The following is a 24,774-nucleotide window of genomic DNA, read 5'->3' as shown; positions in this document are numbered from 1 at the left end:
AGTCAGACAACTGGGAACTCGGTGAAAAAAACGAGTTCCGACTGGGAACATCGTTTTGAATGGTCATCCAAATCGGAATTCCAAGTCGGAAAATCTTTGTAGAACTCCGACTTTTACATCGTTTTTTCTCCGAGTAAGCAGTTCATCATGCCCGAGAGGCATCCCGGTTCCAAAACAAATGCAATCAACTTTCACCCGGGCCAGATTAATCGAATCCCCTCACTGCTATGCTCACATGAATTATGTATAATTGTCTTTAAAAGTTAACTCATACACTACAACCATCTCAGTGGCAGACTTCATTATAGTGATAACAAGAACGCTGCACGTTGGAATATAGACTCTTTTTATGCGTTTGTAAACTGCTGCACGAGGTGGTGGCAAAACACGCGAGTTCTTATGGAATGCCAGCTAATTAGTGCATTTCACACTACTTTTGGATTATAATTGGACTTTAAGGCTCGTATCTGCTAAATATAATGTTTGTGTCATCATCGCAAATCAATCATGCTTACAAAAACACTTAAACTTCAACCAGTAAAATGGCCCATTGGCTAGCTTTTGCTACACCCTATGTCAATGAGCGTTAGTATTCTAGCTACCTGCTGCACCCAAAATAGTTATTTTGCAAAGATCACAACCAACTATAATCTTAGCGACTGTTCAAGCAAGAATCGAAACATTATTGTAAGCGCATGACAACCCCAAAAAGTTATTTGGTGTCGAGGTGATAAAAACGTACATTTAAAGGGCGTAGCAGCCAAGAGTCGCGCGCATCTGTACGTGACGTCAGTGTGTCGTGCACTGGAAAAGAGTCCATTTGTAAAACATTATGGTCTGGAAGTGTGAATGCAGAAGTTTTATGGATTGACAGTGAAAATCAACCCAAATCTATAATACTCAATGGTGTACTACCCAGGAATATTTTATAATTTTTTTCCCCTGTTGGTGATTTTTTTCATGAAATACACTATATATACAAAAGTATGTGGACACGCCTTCAAGTTAGTGGATTCGGCTATTGCAACCACACCCGTTGCTGACAGGTGTATAAAATCGAGAACACAGCCTTGCAATCTCATCTCAAATCAAATAAAATGTTATTTGTCACATGCGCCAAATACAACAGGTAGACCTTACAGTGAAATGCTTACTTACAAGCCCTTAACCAATAATGCAGTTTTAAGAAAATACCAACAACAAAAAAGTAAGAGATAAGAAAAACAAATAATTAAAGAGCAGCAGTAAATAACAATAGCGGGGCTATATACAGGGGGTACTGGTACAGAGTCAATGTGTCAATGTGCTGGGGGCACCAGTGTTGAGGTAATTATGTACATGCAGGTAGGGTTATTAAAGTGGCTATGCATAGATAATAACAGAGAGTGGGGGGGCAAATAGTCTGGGTAGCCATTTGATTTGCTGTTCAGGAGTCGTATGGCTTGGTGGTAGAAGCTGTTTAGAAGCCTCTTGGACCTAGACATGGCGCTCCGATACCGCTTGCCGTGCAGTAGCAGAGAGAACAGTCTATGACTAGGGTGGCTGGAGTCTTTGACAATTTTTAGGGCCTTCCTCTCCAAAGACAAACATTGGCAGTTGAATGGCCTAACTGAAGAGCTCAGTGACTTTCAACGTGGCACCGTCATAGGATGCCACCTATCCAACAAGTCAGTTCATCAAAATTCTACCCTGCTAGAGCCCACGATGTTGGAATTAGATGTTCGACAAGCAGGTGTCCACATACCTTTGTTCATGTAGAGTACCATATGGTGGGAAGTACTGTATCAATGAAAGACATACTGGAATGCAAAATAATATTTCAACAAATATGATTTCAACATGTATATGTGGTGGACCTGGATCTTGTGAGAGTTGAACACAGGAGATGTCTATCCTATCTCTCGAGTCTGCCAAGCAGATAATGTCAGCCCATCCCTTGCAGAAGACCTAGACCTGCATGATGAGTGGGATACAGACCTGGAGGTTGATGAGTATGCTGTTTTATTGACATTGTATGGATAAAAAAAACATCAGATCACAGTAGGTATTACAATGTATTATTGTTTGTATTGTAAGTTGATTTGTTTTATGCATATCTCACCCTGATGGTTGTCTGATAGTGACACCACTTCTTATCATCGTTAGAGGTGAAAAAGACCACTGCTGAGATGTACCTGCAGGCCTGCAACCTGATCCGGGTGGTTCCTGTCTCTTACTTCCTCTGGAGCCTCAACCACCACGGCGTGGGACCCCTGGGGGGAGGCGCTGGTCATTGCCCTGCTGATAAGTCTGCTGGATGTCTATTGACACATTATCAACTTCAACAGGACATGGACTATCGCTCTATCGTCTGTTGTCCTTGACTGATGGATTCTGTACTTCAGATGTCTCTGTTGTTAGCTCCAGTGCTGGGTTACTGTTCTCAGACTCCTCTGTGGGGGAACAGGGACCATGCACATCACCAACCTGGAGCTGGCAGGCAACTACCTGCTGGCTGAGGGAGCCAAATGCCCTGTGGCAATGTTGAAGGCACATTTCACCATTCGCCATCTGGTAAGTTTGTATGAGCTCTTTGTAAGAAGGTAATGTAAATATATCTGGTAGCATCAACATCTCTTAAACATGTTATTTCAGAGGTGGGATAAGTATGATGTGCTATATGTCCCACAATCTGCCACAAGAGGGCATCTGAGTCGTGCAGGCCAGGCAGTACTTGACATTAAGTGCTGTATTAAAATGCCCATTGTTTGTCAAGTAGAATTTGTCCAACAATCGCTTACAGGCTGAAGTGCATAGCAAAAATGTTGCTTGACAACATTTCCATCAAATCCATCAAACTTTCAGGTAGTACACACAGATTTGAAAATGAAAACAAAAACTCTGTTCATTAGATACACTGAAAGAAATAAAAGGCCACTCTAAAATGTGCAGGTTTGTCACACAACACAATGCCACAGATGTCTCAAGTTTTGAGGGAGGGTGCAATTGGCATGCTGACTGCAGGAATGTCCACTAGAGCTATTGTCAGATAATTTAATGTTAATTTCCTTACCAACGTCGTTTTAGAGAATTTGTCAGTACGTCCAACCGGCCACACAACCGCAGACCATGTGTAACCACGCCAGCCCAGGACCTCCACTTCTGGCTTCATCACCTGCGGGATCATCTGAGACCAACCACCCGAACAGCTGATGAAACTGAGGAGTATTTATGTCTGTAATAAAACCCTTTTGTGGCAAAAAACGTATTCTGATTTGCTGGGCCTGGCTCCCCAGTGGGTGGGGATTTCGATTAAGGCAGCCCCCCGCACCTCTCTGATTCAGAGGGGTTGGGTTAAATGCGGAAGACACATTTCAGTTGAATGCATTCAATTGTACAACTGACTAGGTATCCCCCTTTCCCTTATGATGCGTTTATATTTTTGTTAAGTATATATTGTATTTCTCTTCTTTATTTGTGAATCTTTTTTCAAAAATTTCAACAACAGGGAATGGATTCGTAGAGAACGATGCTAAAAGTTTTGCAGATGCCCTGGCAGTAAGTGAATAGAAATTACATAAAAAAATGCATGCATATTGATGATATTACTGTCATTGGAGTCTATACAGTGGGGGAAAAAGTATTTGATCCCCTGCTGATTTTGTACGTTTGCCCACTTACAAAGAAATGATCAGTCTATAATTTTAATAGTAGGTTTATTTGAACAGTGAGAAACAGAATAACAACAAAAAAATCCAGAAAAACGCATGTCAAAAATGTTATAAAATTATTTACATTTTAATGAGGGAAATAAGTATTTGACCCCTCTGCAAAACATGACTTAGTACTTGGTGGCAAAACCCTTGTTGGCAATCACAGAGGTCAGACGTTTCTTGTAGTTGGCCACCAGGTTTGCACACATCTCAGGAGGGATTTTGTCCCACTCCTCTTTGCAGATCTTCTCCAAGTCATTAAGGTTTCAAGGCTGACGTTTGGCAACTCGAACCAACTCGAGCTCCCTCCACAGATTTTCTATGGGATTAAGGTCTGGAGACTGGCTAGGCCACTCCAGGACCTTAATGTGCTTCTTCTTGAGCCACTCCTTTGTTGCCTTGGCCGTGTGTTTTGGGTCATTGTCATGCTGGAATACCCATCCACGACCCATTTTCAATGCCCTGGCTGAGGGAAGGAGGTTCTCACCCAAGATTTGACGGTACATGGCCCTGTCCGTCGTCCCTTTGATGCGGTGAAGTTGTCCTGTCCCCTTAGCAGAAAAACACCCCCAACGCATAATGTTTCCACCTCCATGTTTGACGGTGGAGATGGTGTTCTTGGTGTCATAGGCAGCATTCCTCCTCCTCCAAACACGGCAAGTTGAGTTGATGTCAAAGAGCTCCATTTTGGTCTCATCTGACCACAACACTTTCACCAGTTGTCCTCTGAGTCATTCAGATGTTCATTGGCAAACTTCAGACGGGCATGTATATGTATTCTTGAGCAGGGGGACCTTGCGGGCGCTGCAGGATTTCAGTCCTTCACGGCGTAGTATGTTACCAATTGTTTTCTTGGTGACTATGGTCCCAGCTGCCTTGAGATCATTGACAAGATCCTCCTGTGTAGTTCTGGGCTGATTCCTCACCGTTCTCATGATCATTGCAACTCCACGAGGTGAGATCTTGCATGGAGCCCCAGGCCGAGGGATATTGACAGTTCTTTTGTGTTTCTTCCATTTGCGAATAATCGCACCAACTGTTGTCACCTTCTCACCAAGCTGCTTGGCGATGGTCTTGTAGCCCATTCCAGCCTTGTGTAGGTCTACAATCTTGCCCCTGACATTCTTGGAGAGCTCTTTGGTCTTGGCCATGGTGGAGAGTTTGGAATCTGATTGATTGATTGCTTCTGTGGACAGGTGTCTTTTTTATAGGTGACAAGCTGCGGTTAGGAGCACTCCCTTTCAGAGTGTGCTCCTAATCTCAGCTCGTTACCTGTATAAAAGACACCTGGGAGCCAGAAATCTTTCTGATTGAGAGGGGGTCAAATACTTATTTCCCTCATTAAAATGCAAATCAATTTATAACATTTCTGTCATGCGTTTTTCTGGATATTTTTGTTGTTATTCTGTCTCTCACTGTTCAAATAAACCTACCATTCAAATTATAGACTGATCCTTTCTTTGTCAGTGGGCAAACATACAAAATCAGCAGGGGATCAAATACTTTTTCCCCCACTGTAGCTAGCTTCTTGCAATATCTCTCCCTTTAGAACAACTATAGAGTAAAGGAGCTGGACTTGAGCCACAATCAGTTCTGTGGGAGAGGTGGGGAGCATCTGGGCCAGATGTTAGGTAGGACCATTTCACTTTATGTCTGCATCTCACATCGTTATGGTTGAGCAGTCTCATGGAGTATACAGAGTCTAATGGAGTCATTCGGGTTACAATCATTCACAATGTGAGTGTTTAGTGTTTTGCATCTGCTGTCACTGACCTTGTAATCCTACAGCAAATGATGAAGGTCTGGCGGTACTAGACTTAAGCTGGAACATCTGCAAATGAAAAGAGCTGTGGCCTTCTGTGCCGGCCACAAGGTGTGGATTAACATACTCATCCCAATTCCCACATTCAAAGTGTAATTGTTCTGGCTCTTGTCACTGTGGTCAAGAACACACCCAGAACTGCTCTGGAGGAGTTCAACATATCTGTGAGCATTGTTGTTCTCTACTTGATGTAAACTAGAAGTAGTTTGGTCCCTCTGTTAACACTCCAAACCATGGTAAAGTTATAACTGAGTCCTTTGTGTTTATGAGTAGAATCCAGTCTAGAGGTGCTGTATGGAGTTGTCGGAGGCTTTATTGCTAAGAAACCATCCAAACGCCTTGACCCAGGTACACTGACTGGTCAAATAATTTTTGTCATATGTGTATTCACATGCAGTAGTTACAAGTGATTGTAAATCATAACTGAATACAGAGTATTTAAACAATTTTTTAAATAAACTTCAAATTCGACTCACTGGTACCTAGTTATCAATGTTTTTCAAACCAGTGCAAGATGTGAAATAGGGAGGATTATGTCAAGGAAAAAACATCTCCGCTCTACTCTTTTCTTTGGAGGATTATCTGCATCAACGAAAGCTGCACCTTTGGGACTGCTTTTGGAACACTGATAAAGATGGGGCAATGCAAGTGCCTGTGGCAGACTTCAGGAAGGCTGTGCAGCTCTCAAACTAATTGCTCATCCCATAGACTCTGACATTTGCAGGGTCTGTTGAGCTAATGCATTTCCAATGCTCCAAGATACCCCGGAATACCCTCACTTGCATGTACTCATATGAGTGGTTTCTGTAATGCACTCATACACTGAGTGTACAAAACATTAGGAACACCTTCCTAATATTGAGTTGCACCCCCCACCCCCATCCCCTTTGCCCTCAGAACAGCCTCAATTCGTCGGGGCATGGACTCTACAAGGTGTCGAAAGCGTTCCACAGGGATGCTGGCCCATGTTGACTCCAATGCTTCCCACAGTTGTGTCAAGATGGCTGGATGTCCTTTGGGTGGTGGACCATTCTTAATGCACATGGAAAACTGTTGAGTGTGAAAAACACAGCAGTGTTGCAGTTCTTGACAAACTCAAACTGGTGCATCTGTCACCTACTACCATACTCCGTTCAAATGTACTTAAATCTTTTGTCTTACCCATTCACCCTCTGAATGGCACACATACACAAAACATGTCTCAATTGTCTCAAGGTTTAAAAATCATTCTTTAACCTGTCTCCTCCCCTTCATCTACACTGATTGAAGTGGATTTAACAGGTAACATCAATAAGGTATCATAGCTTTCACCTGGATTCACCTGGTCAATCTGTCATGAAAAGTTCCAGAGACTGGATCGTGAAAGGGCAGGGATGGTTGATTACAGGTGGGCTTTTCTCATACAGTACACAGTGTCAGGGTGGGGTGAACTAGCACCAATATTTGAAGACCGCTATGAGTGTGTAAAGAAAACACCATACATCAGCAATAACCTGAGAACTGAACAGAAACTTGTCATAAACTGTCCACACATCTGTTTGCCCTAAAAAAAACGAATGAGCAGACGTTTATGGTCAAACTGTTGAAGTAGGGCAAACACATCTATTTATTATTGCTTGTAGTGTCATGCCAATGTTTTTCCTTTTCAAACGCTAAGAAAGTCCTTTTAGTGAAACATCATATTAAATACGTTCTTCGGAGTCTCTCCTCAGGGGTCTGCCGACACCAGGAAGCAGAGGATGCCAGCTGCATAAGATGGAGTCCCGTCAGAAGAAGGAGAAGCAGAAGAGCAAGCGCATCCTGAAGCCCTTCCAGAGTACCGTGAAGGCCAACACCCCCCACAGCTCATGGTCATGTCCCCGGGGGGCACCAAGGAGGACTCCAGTGGCCCCCAGCACTTCTCTGCCACCCCACTGAACTCCTGAAACCACATCATCATGTCCAACAGCAGCAGCTACTCCATCACCAACCTGAGCAGAGAGCGCATCCACCTTCCCATGCTCGGGGGCAGGACCCACCACAGGCCCACTAGCTCCCCCACCATGTGCCCCTACTCCCAGCCCAAGCTGAAGGAAGACTCTCCACGCTAGCCCCAATCTAAGCCCTGTTATGTCATTTTACAGAGAAATCACTGGCTTCTACATACAGTCCATGTATTACACATATAACCATAAAATATATATTCTTCCAGTATACATAGCCACGTTTCATGCCAACTGTATTCTCACCCAGTTAAATTAGATGGGATGATGATATTTAAATTAATGTGCCTTAGCTCAATAGCATGACCTCTGTTATTTAAGATATACAGTATCATTTAGGGCCAGGCTTGGCAAAGATCCTGCTCAGACCATAGCTCTTTTCATAATGTCTGGGAAAGTTCCCAGATGTAGATGCACACCCATGAGTCAACTGGGGAAATTATAATACCACACCATTATGACATCCCTGCACTAAAAATTATCCTAGCAGTTAGAATCTGGTTCTCAAAGATAACGACGTCTCACAGTTGTAAAAGGAGTCTAGATACTCTGTGACGTGTATCTTTAATGGTGTGGGTGTGAAGGACACAGGTGCTGATTTCCTCTGAGATATGACAGGCTTTATAAGTCTGCGGACCAACAAGTCTGAACCATAACCACCTCGACCACTCCAGAATGATTTCCACTCTGTTTGTCTTAGCTCTCCTGAGAACCACCTTGGCCTTTGGGGTATGTGTGATGTGATTATGGTGCATCTCTCTCATTATACTAACTGATGCCTATAGAAGTGACTTGTTTATTTTCCTTGTTCTCAGCCTGTAGGCCTGTGGAGTGAGAGGAATGGGACGGAGGATGGAGGAGGGAAGTGCTCCTGTGAGGCCTTCCTGCCCGGCTCCACCTTCCCAGTGGGAGAGCTGGTCCTCCTGGAAGAGACGGCTGTGCAGATCAACCACAAGCTGGAGATGGAAATGAGCAAGGTACACCAGTATGGAGTCACATAGATGGTTATAATGGCCTATCACTCTCTGACACACTATACATCCTATCATCAAATCACATTTTATTTGTCACATGCACGGAATACAACAGGTAGACTTTACCGTAAAATGCTTACTTATGAGCCCTTTCCCAACAATGCAGTTTTAAAAAGTAAGAACAATTTGCAAAAAAGGAAATGGTAACACAATAAAAGAACAATAAGGAGATTATATACAAGGACTACCATCATTGAACTATAGCTAAGCTATAAAGATTGAGCAATAAGCACGGGTTCTGATGACCTACTCTTTCCTTAACAGTAGCTCAGTTTGCCTACTATAATATGACTTATACGGTAATTTGTATATAAAATATCCCTCCCGTCCAGTTTGAGACATATGAGAGCAAGCTGACAGTGTATGCAGAGAGGATAGTGAACCTGACAGTACTGGTGGAGCTGATGGAGAAGAACCCGAATGCGTACAGTGAGGCCTACATGCAGGAGGTGAAGGTGCAGATCAAACAGTTGGAGGCTCTGGTACAGGAGCTGCTGGGCTCCATACAAACCTCCACTACCGTCTTTGAGTCTCTGCACCAGCAGGTAACTACCCGAAGACTGTCCCCAACAACTCATCTGGCCACGATACAGCTATAAACAATGACCATGTCTACTTTTCACTTCAGACATGTATCTTTTGAAGGACTTAAACTTCTGGTCTTATGGTTGTTTATCTGTGTTCTCACAGATCTCCTCCATGGTGGTGGTCGTGACCAAGCTGGAGAGATATGATAAGAACCTGGTGTTGGTGACCCGTCGTGAGTACATCAACATACAGCTCAAACTGGAGGAGTGTGAGAAGCGCCACAATGAGATCTTCAACCCCAACATCGGTAAGTCTAAGACTACTTTTATGGTCTCCTTTATGGTCTATCTATGCACAGTCACTTCACCCCTACCTACATGTACAAACTACCTCAACTAACCTGTACCCCCGCACACTGACTCGGTACCGGTACCCCCTGTATTTAGCCTTGTTATTGTTATGTTATTGTGTTACTTTCTATTATTTGCATTTCACGGTAAGGTCTACACTTGTTGTATTCGGCGCATGTGACAAATAAAGTTTGATTCGATTTTGAATTGATGGTGATACACACCCGCCTCTTGCCAAAACATTTGTAGACCATTGCATCTTTGATGTCACTGACTTTACCCTCTTTTCTAAGGGTCCTGTGAGCACGGAGGTATAACCAGAATCAGCAAGCCCATTGTCAGTCAACTGAATGCCCACTTGAATGCTGGCTTCAAATGGGGAGGCTGGGGGAAAGATTCTAAGCCTGTGCATGGTTCTGAATCTCAATACTGGTACTCTGGGTATAGTGGTGCCTCAATTGTTGACATGAGATTTTACAGTAGCTACAAAAATCTTATTTTGAGAACTCCATTTAAACACCAAAGCTTGACAAGTAGCTGGTATGGAACTGGTAACAACTTCATTGTTCGTGATAACACCCTGTATTATCAATTCAACAACCCATTTAGCATGGCCAAACTGAATTTTACTACTATGAAATATGAGTACAGGGTCATTGCAAAAGCTAGCACCAGATTCTCGTACAGTCACTCACCCAATCAGAACCTAGACTTTGCTGCTGATGAGAATGGGCTGTGGGTGACCTATGCCACAGAGGAATCCAAGGGTAAAATGGTCATTGCTAAAATTCATGAGCCATCATTTGGTATAGAGGAGTTGTGGGAAACCAGTGTGTACAAACCATCTGTGAGCAATGCCTTCATGGTGTGTGGGGTCTTCTATGCTGTCAGAACAGTTGACATTCACTATGAGGAAATATTTTATACTTATGACACCAAGATAAAACAAGAGAGCTACATGAGTATTCCATTTGAGCGTTTCCAGGACAAGTATGTCAACCTGGACTATAACCCCACGGACCAGAAACTCTACATGTACAACGATGGCTACTATGTCAACTATCATCTCTGGTTTGACAACCAGGCCACTGTAAACACAACACACCCCTTGGTCAGATAAAAGGCTTATTGTGGCATCACTCATATTGAAATTCGTTATACTCAAATCAGATTGAATCTCTTTTGTAGTTGCTCTGATCATATAGAATATCCGGTTTCATGCTCATCGTGTTGATTTTAAATAAATATCTTAAGCATTCTCGTTGTGTTCTCGTTGTGTTCAAGTGTTTACTTTTGAAATTCCATCTGAAATAGTACTGTCTTCATTGTATTAAAGTATTATGATTCCTTCAGTCTTCAGTCTACATCAGCATCTGTATAATGAGGTGTATACTAGACCCTAGAGTCAGCCAAATGAAGGTCAGTTGTGGCTAATAAGCATGATACAGTGTATCTCATATAAAATACTTTAAATGAGTCCCTTATGCTGATGACAAATTCGGTGCCAAACATAAAGTCAGATGCCAATACATTTTCTGTCTCCACACTGTCTTGTTAATCTTCATGTAGGCCTACTGTAGGTACTAAACAGTCTCACTCACCAACATCACAGAGGGGGTTTGTGATGCTGTTTTAGAGGAGAATCTCTCTCAATATGCAGCACATTGTTAGGAATTTATGAACAGTAACACACTTCATTCCTGAGAATACTTAGTCTGCTCATTATTGATATCTAAACATATAGAAAATAAAACTTGTACAATATAATGTGACATTTTGCAAGGATTGGCTACTGCAAAATCTTGAAAGAGCAACATTTGTCTGTTCCTTGTCTTATCTAAAAAATACTATGGTAAAACCCTGTTGAACACAGACCTAATCCTCTTTTGGACTCTTTGGCCATTTATTTTGTTAGCAATACAGTATGGATTCGAACTATGGAAAGTGGCTTAAGTGTTAACTATTTAAACGTAGTTCGTGTACAGGCGCGCGATTCAGTCTGTATCGCCGAAGCATCGCGGATGATCCGCATTCCGATTGAGCCGACATATGCAGCCCGTGAATGCATTCTCCGCGACAGCAGAAACATTGCCTTTATTAATTGTCAATCACATTATAACGCAGATCTTCAGCACCTATACTTCTTACCAGCATAATCTAAAGTCTCAGGTGGAGAAAAAAAGTTAGCATAGTACTTGTGGAATTATGTGATGGAACTTGCTAGGCTATATCATTGGAATAAGGATGAAAATACTTTATTATACTATGCTTATCTCAACATATAATATCCTGCCACATTGTTGATGACTAATAGTAAGATCCAGTTATGTAGTTGATAATATCAGGTGCCATCTACCATATGCCATCAATAACATGTCTTCATAACTGAAAAAAACTGTCCATATGCCCTGTTTCTCATGCACTCCATGTCCACAAAATGATTGTGATCAATAAAATGATGAGACAGATTTCAAAAAGTGTACTTGAGTATTTTATTAAAAGCAAACAAGGATATCTGCATATAATTCCTCAAGAATTGAAGGTAGTCTCTTAAGAAACAGCAGTAATTATGGGAAGAAACAAGATGTTTCTTATTAGCTGATAGGAGCGGGTCTTTAAAAACCCAGAACAGACAGACAAGGAGCCACACCAGAACAACACTGGATACAAGATGGTTCCATTTCTAGTGCTCCTGCCTCTCCTTTGCCCTGGAGTGGCTTGGCTGTTAAGGGACTCTCATTTTCTCCTTCCACTAAACCTTGACAGTTAGAGATACTTCCAAAAAGAGCGCTAGTTTACTACTTGTGTGAGCTACCACTGTGAAGTTCAGTCCAAACTTGTATTTTCCTCCAGCCAATGGAGGACTGGGACTCTGGAAATGTGACTGCATCTGTAGGTGAGTTGGGGCAATGTCTTTGTCATGTGTTTCTACCTGACATCACCTTCCCTGCCGACCATGTGGAACACATGCAGCAAGTCACCAAGGATCTAATGCTGGAAGTGGGAATCCAGATAAAATAATGTACTTTTGTATTGTAATGAACACCATGAGGTTTGAGCCCCCTGAACAGGATTGAATCCATATTGCATTTGCACGCCAGGTTGTAAAGTGATGTTAATAGTAGCCTACTCCAGTTTATGGAACACGTCTTGTAAACCTTGGAGGACATGCATGTGTATATTTAACTGAGACCTCATCACAGTATAGCCTACTAGATATCTTACATCGGGACAACTACCTGTGTCTCTCTTGCAGCTGGACAGTTACAAGGGCAGGCTTGTGATCTATTTGGCTGAGTTAAGCAACCTGACTATCCGAGAGGAGATTTTGGAGAGCGGCCCTGATAAGTACATCCGACCAGATTTCGAGCTTCTCAGGATCGAGCTGAGAGAGTTTGAATCGTTGGTGACACAGCTGAAGGAATCCCTCAACTCCTCACCTATGTTCGCCAGCCTGTACACTGAGGTAAATGGGTGATAGGTAGACAGACATAGCAGAATGACTATTAATGACTGGCATTGGCATTATAAATAAGTGACAGCTAATATCATGCGGAAGAAAGAGGAATGTTGCTATATGGAACAAATGACCTATTTGTCCTTTGTACACATGCATCCATAGATTCACAACATGAGCCTGATTGTGAACCAGCTGGAGAGCTATGACAAGAGTAACCTGGAGGTGATCCGTATTGAGTTTGAAAACTGCAGAAGAAGCTGGAGGAGTGCCAGAAGAACCAAGAGGAGGGGACAAACACAGATATTGGTAAGAAGCCTCTGTGATGGTAGCATTGTTAACATATTGTATCATTATTTCAAAGCCAGTAGTTTGTGGATTTGTTTGTCTTATATATTATTAATAGCTATTTATGTTTTCCCCCAGGCTCCTGCAACTATAAAGGCATTGCCAGTGTAGGGAAGCCAGTGAACAGCCAACTGAATGCGAACTTGAATGCGGGCTACAGATTTGGGGGGTGATGGAAACAGCTCAAAAACCAATCGTGGCTTTGAATCAATGTATTGGTATGGTGCCTATAGCAGTGCCTCAGTGCAGGACTTTTATCTTTACTCCGACTATCAAAATCTGGTTTTAAGGAATTAATTTAAACAACAACTTGCCAAATGGATAGCAGGGTACCGGCAACAATTATATTGTTCATGGTAACACCCTGTATTACCAGAAAAACAGCCCATTCAGCATGGCTAAACTGAATTTGACCGCATCCAAATATGACTACAGAGTAATTAAAAAGGCCAGTGCAACATTCTCATACAGTTACTCAGCCAATCAGAACATGAGAATGATGAAAATGGGCTATGGGTAACCTATGCCACTGATGAATCCAAGGGTAAAATGGTCATTGCCAAAGTAAACGAGGTTGAATTTGGCATAGAGGAGCTGTGAAATTTCAACGTGTACAAAGCATTGGTAGGCAATGCCTTCATGGTGTGTGGGGTTCTCTATGCTACCAGACCAGTAGATGTTTACACAGAGGAGATCTTCTACTCTTATGACACCAAAACAGAGCAGGAGAACTACCTTGGCATTCCATTTGAGAAGTTCCAGGATGAATATATAAACCTGCACTAAACCCTATTGACCAGAAACTCTACATGTACAACAAGGGCTACTATGTGTCTTATAGTGTTACGTTTAGCAAAAACTAGAGCCTCTCTCTGGTCTATCGTATCGTGACTGAAATGACTCTCTGACAGCATGGGGCTTTGACTGAATAAATACTCATTACTTTGTCTGAAGCGCTGACTTGCATTCAAAACTCATGTCCCTAGAATTTCTGAAATAAAATCAGACTGAAGCATTGAATCTGTTTGTGTTGTAGTTCAGTTCATTTTAAGTTGGATTGAAAATTAAAATATTCATTATTACCATAATGATTAAAATACCCAGCCAACTGTGTCAGATTCCCTCCCATTACCTTAGGCAGTCCAATCAGAAAGAGTATAGGGATGCAGTATCCCACCCCTTATTTTTCAGTAGAATATGAGTCACTCCGTATAACTAGTACCACAATATGACTCATCCCCAGTATATCAGACCCCTCCCACCCTAGCTTTGGGCTGGGCTGTGGTTTACTCTCTCACACCCTCTACTCTCATTTCCCCCTCCCCTTCCCAGCTCTCCTCCTTGGGCTCAGGCTGGGGCTTCCGCCTTGCTCCTCTGTAAGCAAGCCCTCCCCTGGGGTTGTTCTTTGTGCTCCAGCGAGAGTCTGGGTCCAACTGTTACTGAGGACCAAGTCAGAGCAGATTAGACTAAGCAGGCAGGGTGAGGCCACATAGCATCCATTCACTGCATGTACAACAATGAACCATGCACATTGTTTTATTCTTACGGTTTCAGGTCGTTGTTGTACAAATTCCATTGACTAATTCAAATGTGGATACAACATTACTGTAATAAATTGCCAAATCTATCTGAAATAGAAAAAAAGTCTGGAGACAATAGCAAGACAAAAACAGAACCGAATGTTTTCAAACTAAACCAAGATAGACCACAGCCTGTCGTTTTCAAGGGGAACAAATGAGCCATAGTGGGCAGAACACGCAGGGAGGGGGCAGAGCCAAGCACGAGTTAGCGAGATCCCATTGGTGCGTTTCAGCATCATCTGCATATTTCCGTTAAGGAACGCCTACTCTCTAAAGTGCGCGTGTTCAATAACTCAATTCGCTTTTGCACTCCTTCTAAACAACGCGATTTTGTAAAACTTTCGCAAAGGCCAAAGTGTACAAACCTTAGTCCACTCTGTTCATAACATATTGTAGTTTTGCGAAAGAAAACTGTATTGATATCAAATGTTTCATCGATGAGAAAATGAGCAGAATGTCGGCCAAAATCGACCTCGTTCCATCTTCTCCCACTGCGCGCCAGTGGGTTTCCCCTCAGTGGAAACGCCAAGCGGATACTTCACATTTATACATCCAGTAAAATATCTGTCTCATTGTTCTATCTGACAGCTCCGTCTCTTTAAATATAACATCTGTCAGGATGAGACGGGGGAAGTTAAGGCATCGTGGCTAATGGTACCACCGTACATCATTTCAAGCCAATAGGCAGCCTCGCTGAACTCTCCTCCTTTTCCTGATATCTGTGCAGACGGAGGCTGCTGAGGACGAAGGCTGATGCTGGGGCAGTGGGTCCAGGGGGCATGCTCTGATCACATCAGGTAGGATATATGTGTGCATGTGCTGTCTGTCTATAGACCAAGATGTATGTATGATGCAAGCATGTCTATCCATTGCAGACAAAGAAATGGGATTATTATATTGTTAATCTTGTGTATTCTAGTTTGTCTCTACGCTGACATAATGTTTGTCGTTAGTATCAAGGATATTGGTGCATGTAACATGGAAATACTGCAGGAGGCTGACTGATTCTCAACAACAGACACACTATGACTTCCCCTCATTAGACTGCATGAGGAATGATAAAGGGTGTATGTGAGTGGGATACAAAACTAACCCCATGTCACAATGATACTGTAGTAAGGCAATCAGCGCATTTTCATTGTGCACTTTTGTGGTATGTTAAGAGCTACTATGATTGCAATACATTAGCATTTATAAAACCTCTGACAGGGATCTGCCCACAGCTTTCGTACAGTAATATGTACCCACAGGGCAAAGACGTCGTCATTTCAACGTCTAGTTTTGATTTACATTTGGTTCAGTAGTCAACTAACGTAAATTCAATGTGAAATCAACAACAAAAAAATCACTGTCATTGGATTTAAGTTAAAAGTTTGGTAAAAAAAAAAGCCCTTAGGTTTATTATTTTTACAAATCTAATCAGTTTCCCCGTTAATTCAACATAAACACAGATTTTCTTTTAGATTAAAGAAAAAAATGTAATTTTTTTGCAAATGTATTAAAAAACAGAAATACCTTATTTACATAAGTATTCAGACCCTTTGCTATGAGACTCAAAATTGAGCTCAGGTGCATCCTGTTTCCATTGATCATCCTTGAGGTGTTTCGACAACTTGATTTGAGTCCACCTGTGGTGAATTCAATTGATTGGACATGATTTGGAAAGACACACACCTGTCTATATAAGGTCCCACAGTTGACAGTTTATGTCAGAGCAAAAACCAAGCCATGAGGCTGAAGGAATTATCTGTAGAGTTCTGAGACAGGATTGTGTTGAGGCACAGATCTGGGGGAGGGTTTCAAAACATTTCTGCAGCATTGAAGGTCCCCAAGAACACAGTTGCCTCCATCATTTTTAAATAGAAAAAGTTTGGAACCACCAAGACTCTTTCTAGAGCTGGCCGCCCAGCCAAACTGAGCAATCAGGGGATAAGGGCTTTGGTCAGGGAGGTGACCAAGAACCCATTGGTCACTCTGACAGAGCTCCAGAATCTTCCAGAAGGACAACCATCTCTGCAGCACTCCACCAATCAAGCCTTATGGTAGAGTGGCCAGACGGAAGCCACTCCTCAGTAAAAGGCACATGACAGCCCGCTTGGAGTTTGCCAAAAGGCGCGTAAAGACTCTCAGACCATGTTAAACAAGATTGGCCTGAATGCCAAGCATCACGTCTGGAGGAAACCTGGCACCATCCCTACAATGAAGCATGGTGGTGGCAGCATCATGCTGTGGGTATGTTTTTCAGTGGCAGGGACTGGGAGACTAGTCAGGATCGAGGCAAAGATGAACGGAGCAAAGTACAGAGAGATCCTTGATGAAAACTTGCTCCAGAGTGCTCAGGACCTCACTCTGGGGCGAAGGTTCACCTTCCAACAGGACAACGACCCTAAGCACACAGTCAAGACAACACAGGAGTGGCTTTGGGACAAGTCTCTGAATGTCCTTAAGTGGCCCAGCCAGAGCCTGGACATGAACCCGATCTAATGTCTCTGGAGAGACCTGAAAATAGCTGTGCAGCAATGCTCCCCATCCAACCTGACAGAGCTTAAGAGGATCTGCAGAGAAGAATGGGAGAAACTCCCCAAATACAGGTGTGCCAAGCTTGTAGCATCATACCCAAGAAGACTCAATGCTGTAATCGCTGCCAAAGGTGCTTCAACAAAGTACTCAGTAAAGGGCCTGAATACTTATGTACATTTTATTTTGTTTCTTTTATTTTTATAAATTAGCAAACATTTCTTAAATCCTGTTTTTGCTTTTGTCATTATAGGGTGTTGTGTGTAGATTGATGAGAAAAAAAACAATTTAATACATTTTAGAATAAGGCTGCAAAGTAACAAAATGTGGAAAAAGTCAAGGGGTCTGAATACTTTCCGAAGGCAGTGTATAAGTACTTTGAGTCATCCTTCCTCCTCACCGCCCCTGCAGCACTGACAGTGTTTATTCATCAGCAATAGTACTGGAGCTGCACACTCATACTCACTTCCTGTGCTCTACTGAAGTAAAAACTCTCTGATGACCCAGGTTCGTATCATCATGCTTGAAAACAAAGACTAACCTTCAAGTGGAGGAGGATAACCCCCCCAGTGAGCCGACTAACTGCTACCAGAGATGAGTCCCACTGCTGATCGGACCAGGGAGTAAAGGTAAGACACTCCACATGCTTATGATCTGACGAGGAGGCTGGTGTAAATGTTATGGCTCATAATAATGGCTGGAATGGGGCGACTGGAATGGTATCAAACACATGGTTAACAATGTTTGACCCGATTCCATGTATTCCTTTCCAGCCATTACTATGAGCCTGACTAGGTATCCCCCTTTCTCTTCCTTCCTCCCCAATTACGGTGCCACCAGCTGCCTGTAAGGGGAGAGGAACAGAAACAGTCTATTATTGGTCACATTACTTTCACTTTACTTTCAGTTTCATGCTTTGCCATCATGTTTTTCTCAGACAAGTGACTAGTTAAGGGATTTACTGTAGCCCGGGGGAAATCTTGGCTTTTGGTAGTTAACCATCTCTGGAAGATTTGATCAATTATTCACTGCCATCATAAGGATTATTCTTAGGAACTTTCCTTAAAGAGAGCGGTGGCTGGTCGTGTTATGACTCCTCCTAGGACATACAGGTCAGTGTGATTACATATAGTACGGTACACTCTGTTGTGCGGTTGCTAGGCCCGTCTGGACCTCCACAGTGCCGAGCCAGGACAGCCAGGACAGCCATGGCCAAGAGAGACTACCTGGTGGAGGCAGCCAAGCAGATCCACATGGCTCTGGACAGGGAGGTCAGTGAAGACTATGAAGCTGCCTTCAGCTACTACAAGAATGGGGTTGACCTGCTGCTCAATGGAGTTCAAGGTACAGTGGTAAATCTACTGTACTCTAGAGTATTCTGTCAACATGCAGGGTTCTGGTTAGGGTGATATTGAATAGAGCAGGTTAAGGCGCTACAGACTTTAGCTACTCAACACAGTGAGAACAAGTCATGTGGCATGAAACAGGAACATGTGGATTTATCTGCTCATGATTCGTCCATTGTAAAGCAGAATTAAATAATTCCTATGAAAACAGGAAGTCAGAAAGCCAGGGTCAGAGAAAGATTTCCATACTGGTAAAGCATGCCGGATATTCTCTCTCTGCTGTGCTAGTGAAGTATGTCAGCTATATTCAAACAGAAGCGTTTGAATGAGGTTGTTATTTCAGTTTAGTGGAGTGAGGTTTCTCCATTGTGTGAGAGAACTGAGGTCTGATGTAGTTGGTCTGCCTTCCAGTGGACCCTAACAAGGAGCGCCGGGAGGCAGTGAAGAGGAAGACTACTCAGTATCTGAAGAGGGCCGAGGAAATCTTTATCTCCCACCTGCAGGACAACCTGGGGAAGGGGAACTCTCACTTAGGGGTAAGAAGATGACCTTTGAACCCTCATTTTGACAAGATGAACATTCCATAATACTGTGCAAATCTTATTGATGGAAATCAACCCACTCTGATCATCCATGTTACTCAGGGAAACTGGACACTCATTTTCCAGCTTTTCACTCCTGTGTTGATTTATATGTCTAGTCTGTTTATTGAAGAGGTGGTTAAGTGCTATTCATGTTAGCACCTCTCTGAATCATTTCCTTCTGGGAAAGCCTGAGTCACATCCTCAAAGCAACCAGTATGTGCTGCTTACAGCCTCTCTCTGGAGATGGGCTACAGAACAGCACAACAACCCCATCTCCCTCTGTTACACTACACCCAACCCGGGCGAGAAGGTCGCATTATATCTGCCAGGATGCCTCGCACTGGCCGGCTGGGCGCTCTCTCTCCCCCTCTCTTATGCAACATGCTAATATCTGTTCTAAGATTGTAACTAATCCTTGAGTAGAAGCAACATTTCAGATCTGAATCAAACACAAAGACACGTGTCCACATCGCTGTTATCTGTCCTGTACTGATCTGATCTCTTTTTATCACCAGGGTTACAGTAGTCTGAGATTCCGGCCAATCAGACACCTGAGCTGCCCAGTGGAGGATCTGGAGATGTGTAAAGTGGTGGGGATCATCGATAAGGTAAGGACGTTTTTACACTCACTGCTCTCAACCAGACATGGGTACTATAACGTTTTGTTAGACTGATGATAATCTCTTGAACAGACATCCTGGCTGTAGTTAACCCTTTGTTAACCAAATCACATTTTATTGGTCACATACACCATGTGTTATAGATCCAGTGACAACCACGATGCTTACCTATGCAAATAGTACCTTGTCCTAAAATGTCACAACCATCTAATAACATACTATTTAAAATAAACTAAAATGTATGTCTTCTCCCCAAGGTCCTGATTGTCCAAAGCCTGATTACAAAGGAGAAATGTGTTGTTAAAGTAAGTACTTACGTCTGAACTTAACACTACCAATACAGTATGTCAGAGGACAGAGTGGCAGACATGTAGTAGAAACAGTGCAGCTGTCTATCTGTGTAGATGCATATCCAGGGCACAGATGGCTGTTGTACTGTCTGGACCCCTGCCAGCCATTCTGTGGCAGCCCAGTCAATGGGAATACTCTCAGTCTCCCTCAGTATCCTTCACCATTGATTTGGCTAAAAGCCCTCCACTCTGACCCTCTTAGTGGAAATGCACCTCTGATTTCCGTAACCAGAGAGTTGTTATTGGAAAATACTGTAGCGGGGTCTCTAAGGCGCAGGTCTCAGTAGTCTCGTTTACACCTGGCACTATCATGCATCATATGTCTTGATCTTGTCCACATTCTGATTGTGCCCAGATCTTGAGAAATGTGTCTACATATGGTATTAAAATGTATATTTTTATACGACCACTGTGTCCACGTTGTGACCAGATTTCCTGTTCTCTCCCTGTATATAAATTATTTGATGGATATTCTTTCAAAATAATATTTATTTATTTATTTAAAGACACATATTAATGCCATAAGTCAGTAGTGCCACCTGTCAATGATTTTACAGGGTGGGATAATGAGGATTTAAATGGTTTCACTATCCAGACCTGTTTACACTAACGATATCTAGACACAATGCATGCCTGACTACCTCCGTAAGTGGTCAGGAAGATCTGATCACAATCGGATCACAATGTGTCTTTTAATCGTCTACAAGATCAGGACAAAGGACGCGTGTTAGAACCAGGTATAAACAGTGCTAGAGAAGAGCCAGCTTTTGTAGAGATGAGATTTTAGATTTCTGTTTTTATCAATTAACTATAGACACAGACTAAGACTAGACAAGAGAACAATGTGTATTACAGTAGAGAAGTTGTATTTTGACCAAGTATTGCGCTGTGTCCTCTCAGAGCCTGCCCAAGTCGAGCTGGGCGAGACGGGACCAGCCCACCATCATCCCCCAGGGCGTCCCCTATATGGTGAAGCTGCTGAGGTACTATGTCAGTGAGGACGCTGTGTACCTGCATCTGGAGCATGTTCAAGGTGAGCTGAACACAGGCTCTGCCTGCCAGCCCTGCAGTATGGGAGATGTAGCTGATGCTCTTACCTAGCCTATCGCCATGCAAAGGGAGATTTATGTCCATGGCATAGCAGTGGACCTACAGTTTACATTTTTTCGTTGATAGTTGCACTCTTCAACCATTTTGGGTCAAGGATGCCAAGGAGATTAGAAAAGATTGCTGAATTAAAATGAAGAAAAACGACTATTGTCTTATGACGTATTGACTTTTCTATGCTCTGTAGGTGGGAAGCTTTTCTCCAAACTGTCCAAGGTGAGGAACGACCGAGCCAAGGAGCACCCAGAATGCTACATTCCCAGCCAGCACAGGATCAAACTGAAGAACAGCTACACCTCCCCTACCATCAGCTCAGACTACCATCACAATGACAGAGGGGGCACAGGGACAACCCCTCTCCTGGAGAGGGAGAACGAGGAGAGCCCAGACACAGACTCCCCTGCATCTTGGCATGAGGTTCAGCATCGTCTGGAAGGCTGTAGGACCCACTCCTACTGCGAGGAGACAGGCTGCCTGCAGAACTCCAGATCTACAGCGCCACAGCCCTCTTTATCTGGGCCAATGAGGACAGACATCAGTCCCCATATCCATCCAGCAGGCCACAGTCAGTGTTTGCACTCTGAAACTCAGGACAAGCCTGCTCTTCCTAGTCATCTGTGCATCGATCAGGATCCTGATGTCACCTCTGAGCCTTCTGGGAAGGCTACTGGAACAGCAAAAATAGAATCCAGTTTGGATTTTGACGTGGTGTGGAAGGCTGCTGATCCGACACAGAATTGTGAGAATGACTCAGATATAGCTGCAGGTAAACCTGTACTTCAAACAACTCAGACCTCTTCTGGTGGGACAGGGTCAACAGTGAACTTGAAGAATCATTCTATCAGTTTGTATTCACAGAAAAGTTATGTTCCCAATACATTGCAATTACCCCTCCATAATCAAAGCCAAGCTAGTGAGATGGCAACTTTGACCTCCTATGGTTCTCACCAAGGCAGTGTTTCAGGTGGAGACCTTGAGAACACTGTGGGTGTGGAGATATCCACACACCAGGAGAGAGGGCAGGAAGAGCAGGTAAACCACCACACTACTGAAAAGAGCATTGTAAACTTAGTAAGCAGGGACACAGAGACTTCCCAGCCTGGCAGAGCTGTTGATCCATCTACAGTAGACAAGCTGAAGGTCATGAGGACATCCTCAGGGATCTCTCACCCCCCTTCCGTCCCTCGCTGTCTCAGTGCTGGGACACAGCAGGGGAACCAGGCAGGCATCTCCCTGGCCCTCACAGGGGCAAAGTATCATGTGGGGCCTCCTTGCAGAGAGCCAGAGGAGGGCTGGGAGCTGAGCCCTGTGAGTAAGGACATCCCCCAAGGGAAAGGATCACTGTGTGACCCCAACACCCCTGGCCCCACAGGGGCCTCCCCACAGTGTCGGAAGGAGGACATGAATGCTTTCCTGAAGTCAAATGGATCAGATGGACAGGGTCAGGATCAGATCATTGAGGTGGAGTTCCCAGCCAAGGCCTCCAGTGGGAGAGATGGGGTAAGGCAGGGCTGTTGGGGGCTGCCTGAGGCAGAGGTGTGTCTGTTGGGAGCTCAGATCCTCCTGGCCCTGGAGAGTCTTCACCAGCAAGGTGTCATGTGCCGTGACCTCAACCCAAAGAACATCCTGCTTACCAGCATTGGTTAGTCACCTAAAGCACTTTAACTCCGTAAGGTCTCAGTTTTTGGCATGAGTTGAGTCTTGGAAACTCAACAAACTTTGATTGTGACATATTGTCATGTTTCTCAACAGGAAAGGTCTGCCTGACATTCTTTGGCCAGTGGAGTGAAGTTCAGTCAGAAACCAACTCTGAAGCTATGGACCAGATGTACTGTGCCCCAGGTGAAAACACTGTTTATTCAATAAACCTGTCACAACAGTTCCACATATGGCTGTTACCCTAAAGTGCCTTCCAGTGGTGAGAATCAGACATTTAGTTTGATCCAACAAGAAACCTGTGAATAACAGTTCTGTTTGTTGTTGGCCAATAGAGATTGGAGGTGTGTCTAAAATCACAGAGGCTTGTGATTGGTGGAGTCTGGGGGCATTGCTATTTGAACTTCTTACAGGAATGGTAAATAACATTTGTATTGAATAATCCATTGGAAAAAAAGAGGTCAGAATCTTGCCCACTGCCATAGTAAAGTTTATTAAATCCAAACGTGTGTATGTATATTGATTAGAGTGCTGCCAAGTGATCTGTTGGTAGTGTATCTGTGTTGGTACCGTTATCAAGGCCTTGTTGAAAGTGTAAGCCTGTTCCTGTGCCTCCAGCCCCTGTGGCAGTTCCACCCAGCCGGGGTACATTCTCACACCCAGCTTCTGATCCCAGACCAGCTGAGTACTGCAGCTGCCTCCCTGCTCACTGAGGTAAGGCCTGAGTCCCATTACACACATGACCGGTAGTGTAAATACCGTAGACATATACACACAGCCACACACATTGTACAAACTCAAATTGGCTTTCTGAATGACTGACTATTGTGTGTTCCACAGCTTCTGCAGTTTGACGCTGGTTATCGTTTGGGCTCTGGAGGCGGTGGAGTGAGTGACATCAAGTGTCACCCCTTCTTCAATGGTGTCTCCTGGAAGGCACTGAGCAGTTAGCAGGTCAACAGACTGTCTGGAGCCTGAAGTTGGGCAGCCACTGCCCCCTTGTGGCTAAAATAATTGAAGCCCCAGCTCTGGAGTTACTTCCTGAGTATCTTGTTCTTCCCAAAGAATGATAGATTAGAAGGGTAATTCAGAGCAGCAGGCACACAGCCAACATGTCAACCCTGCACCCAAACTCTGCCTGCAGTGTTCTCTTTGTAACCTCCATGTTTGAATAATAGACGCTAGTGTAAACATAGAGTAGGGCAAAATGTACTCCTGGGTGACTTTTGGGGTATTTCTTTTATAGAAATGACATGCAATGCTACTGTTAACATATCCATGCATATCATCACCAAGTATGGAAACGGAAGTTTTTCATTGTCAAACACTTACTACACAAATACTTTTTGGTCAGCTAATGGCTGTGATAAACAGCGTTGACAATAAGGTTAGTAAAATGAAGCAATGCATCTGTGCTGTCTTTAATACACACTCATGGTCAGCCTTTTTTCTGGTCATCTGTACAAAGCCTATATCAGGGTTTCTCAAACTCGGTCCTGGGGCCCTACCTGGGTGCACGTTTTGGTTTCTGCCCTAGCACTGGTTCAAATAATCAAAGCTTGATCAGTTGATTATTTGAATCAGTTGTGTAGTGCTAGGGCAGAAACCAAAATGTGCACCCAGGTAGGGCCCCAGGACCAAGTTTGTTTAACCCTGGTCTATGACTATATTTCACAGCTCAGACAGTCACTTCCTGACTTGTAAGTGATGTGGCGTGTTCTCAGTCTCTTAAATGTCTCCATTTCTTTTAAAGCTTCCAAGGCCTGGCAATATCTATTTTACACTACACACCAGCCACTTG

The 24,774-nt window shown here is 43.5% G+C and overlaps 2 protein-coding genes and 1 pseudogene across 5 annotated transcripts; all 3 read left to right on the top strand.

The window, feature by feature from the left end:
• The first annotated feature begins 8,140 nt into the window (after window positions 1-8,140).
• On the top strand, window positions 8,141-10,666 carry olfm4.1 (olfactomedin 4, tandem duplicate 1). The gene is made up of 5 exons (XM_029713544.1): window positions 8,141-8,225; window positions 8,312-8,473; window positions 8,863-9,075; window positions 9,221-9,365; window positions 9,702-10,666. The coding sequence occupies exons 1-5, from the start codon at window positions 8,172-8,174 to the stop codon at window positions 10,526-10,528; spliced, it is 1,401 nt and encodes a 466-aa protein (XP_029569404.1). The 5' UTR covers window positions 8,141-8,171; the 3' UTR covers window positions 10,529-10,666.
• A 1,311-nt stretch (window positions 10,667-11,977) lies between these two features.
• Window positions 11,978-15,581, top strand: LOC115162662 (olfactomedin-4-like; annotated as a pseudogene).
• LOC115162335 (ribosomal protein S6 kinase-like 1) lies at window positions 14,982-24,414 on the top strand. Of its 4 annotated transcripts, XM_029713538.1 has the most exons (12): window positions 14,982-15,590; window positions 17,818-17,939; window positions 18,472-18,654; window positions 19,068-19,192; window positions 19,756-19,848; window positions 20,118-20,165; window positions 21,111-21,243; window positions 21,505-22,959; window positions 23,070-23,159; window positions 23,309-23,391; window positions 23,592-23,687; window positions 23,814-24,414. In XM_029713538.1, exons 3-12 carry the CDS (start codon window positions 18,519-18,521, stop codon window positions 23,922-23,924), a joined length of 2,370 nt encoding a protein of 789 aa, XP_029569398.1. In that variant the 5' UTR covers window positions 14,982-15,590; window positions 17,818-17,939; window positions 18,472-18,518; the 3' UTR covers window positions 23,925-24,414. The 4 variants fall into 4 exon arrangements, with proteins under 4 accessions (XP_029569398.1, XP_029569399.1, XP_029569397.1 ...); XM_029713537.1 differs by lacking the exon at window positions 14,982-15,590 and having other exon boundaries at window positions 17,790-17,939; XM_029713539.1 differs by lacking the exons at window positions 14,982-15,590; window positions 23,309-23,391 and having other exon boundaries at window positions 17,789-17,939; window positions 23,814-23,946.
• Window positions 24,415-24,774: the final 360 nt, after the last annotated feature.

Source organism: Salmo trutta, chromosome 25 (assembly GCF_901001165.1).
Source record: "Salmo trutta chromosome 25, fSalTru1.1, whole genome shotgun sequence".
NCBI lineage: Eukaryota > Metazoa > Chordata > Actinopteri > Salmoniformes > Salmonidae > Salmo > Salmo trutta.
Note: the sequence above shows the minus strand (reverse complement) of the source record. Positions and strands in the feature narration are given on the sequence as shown.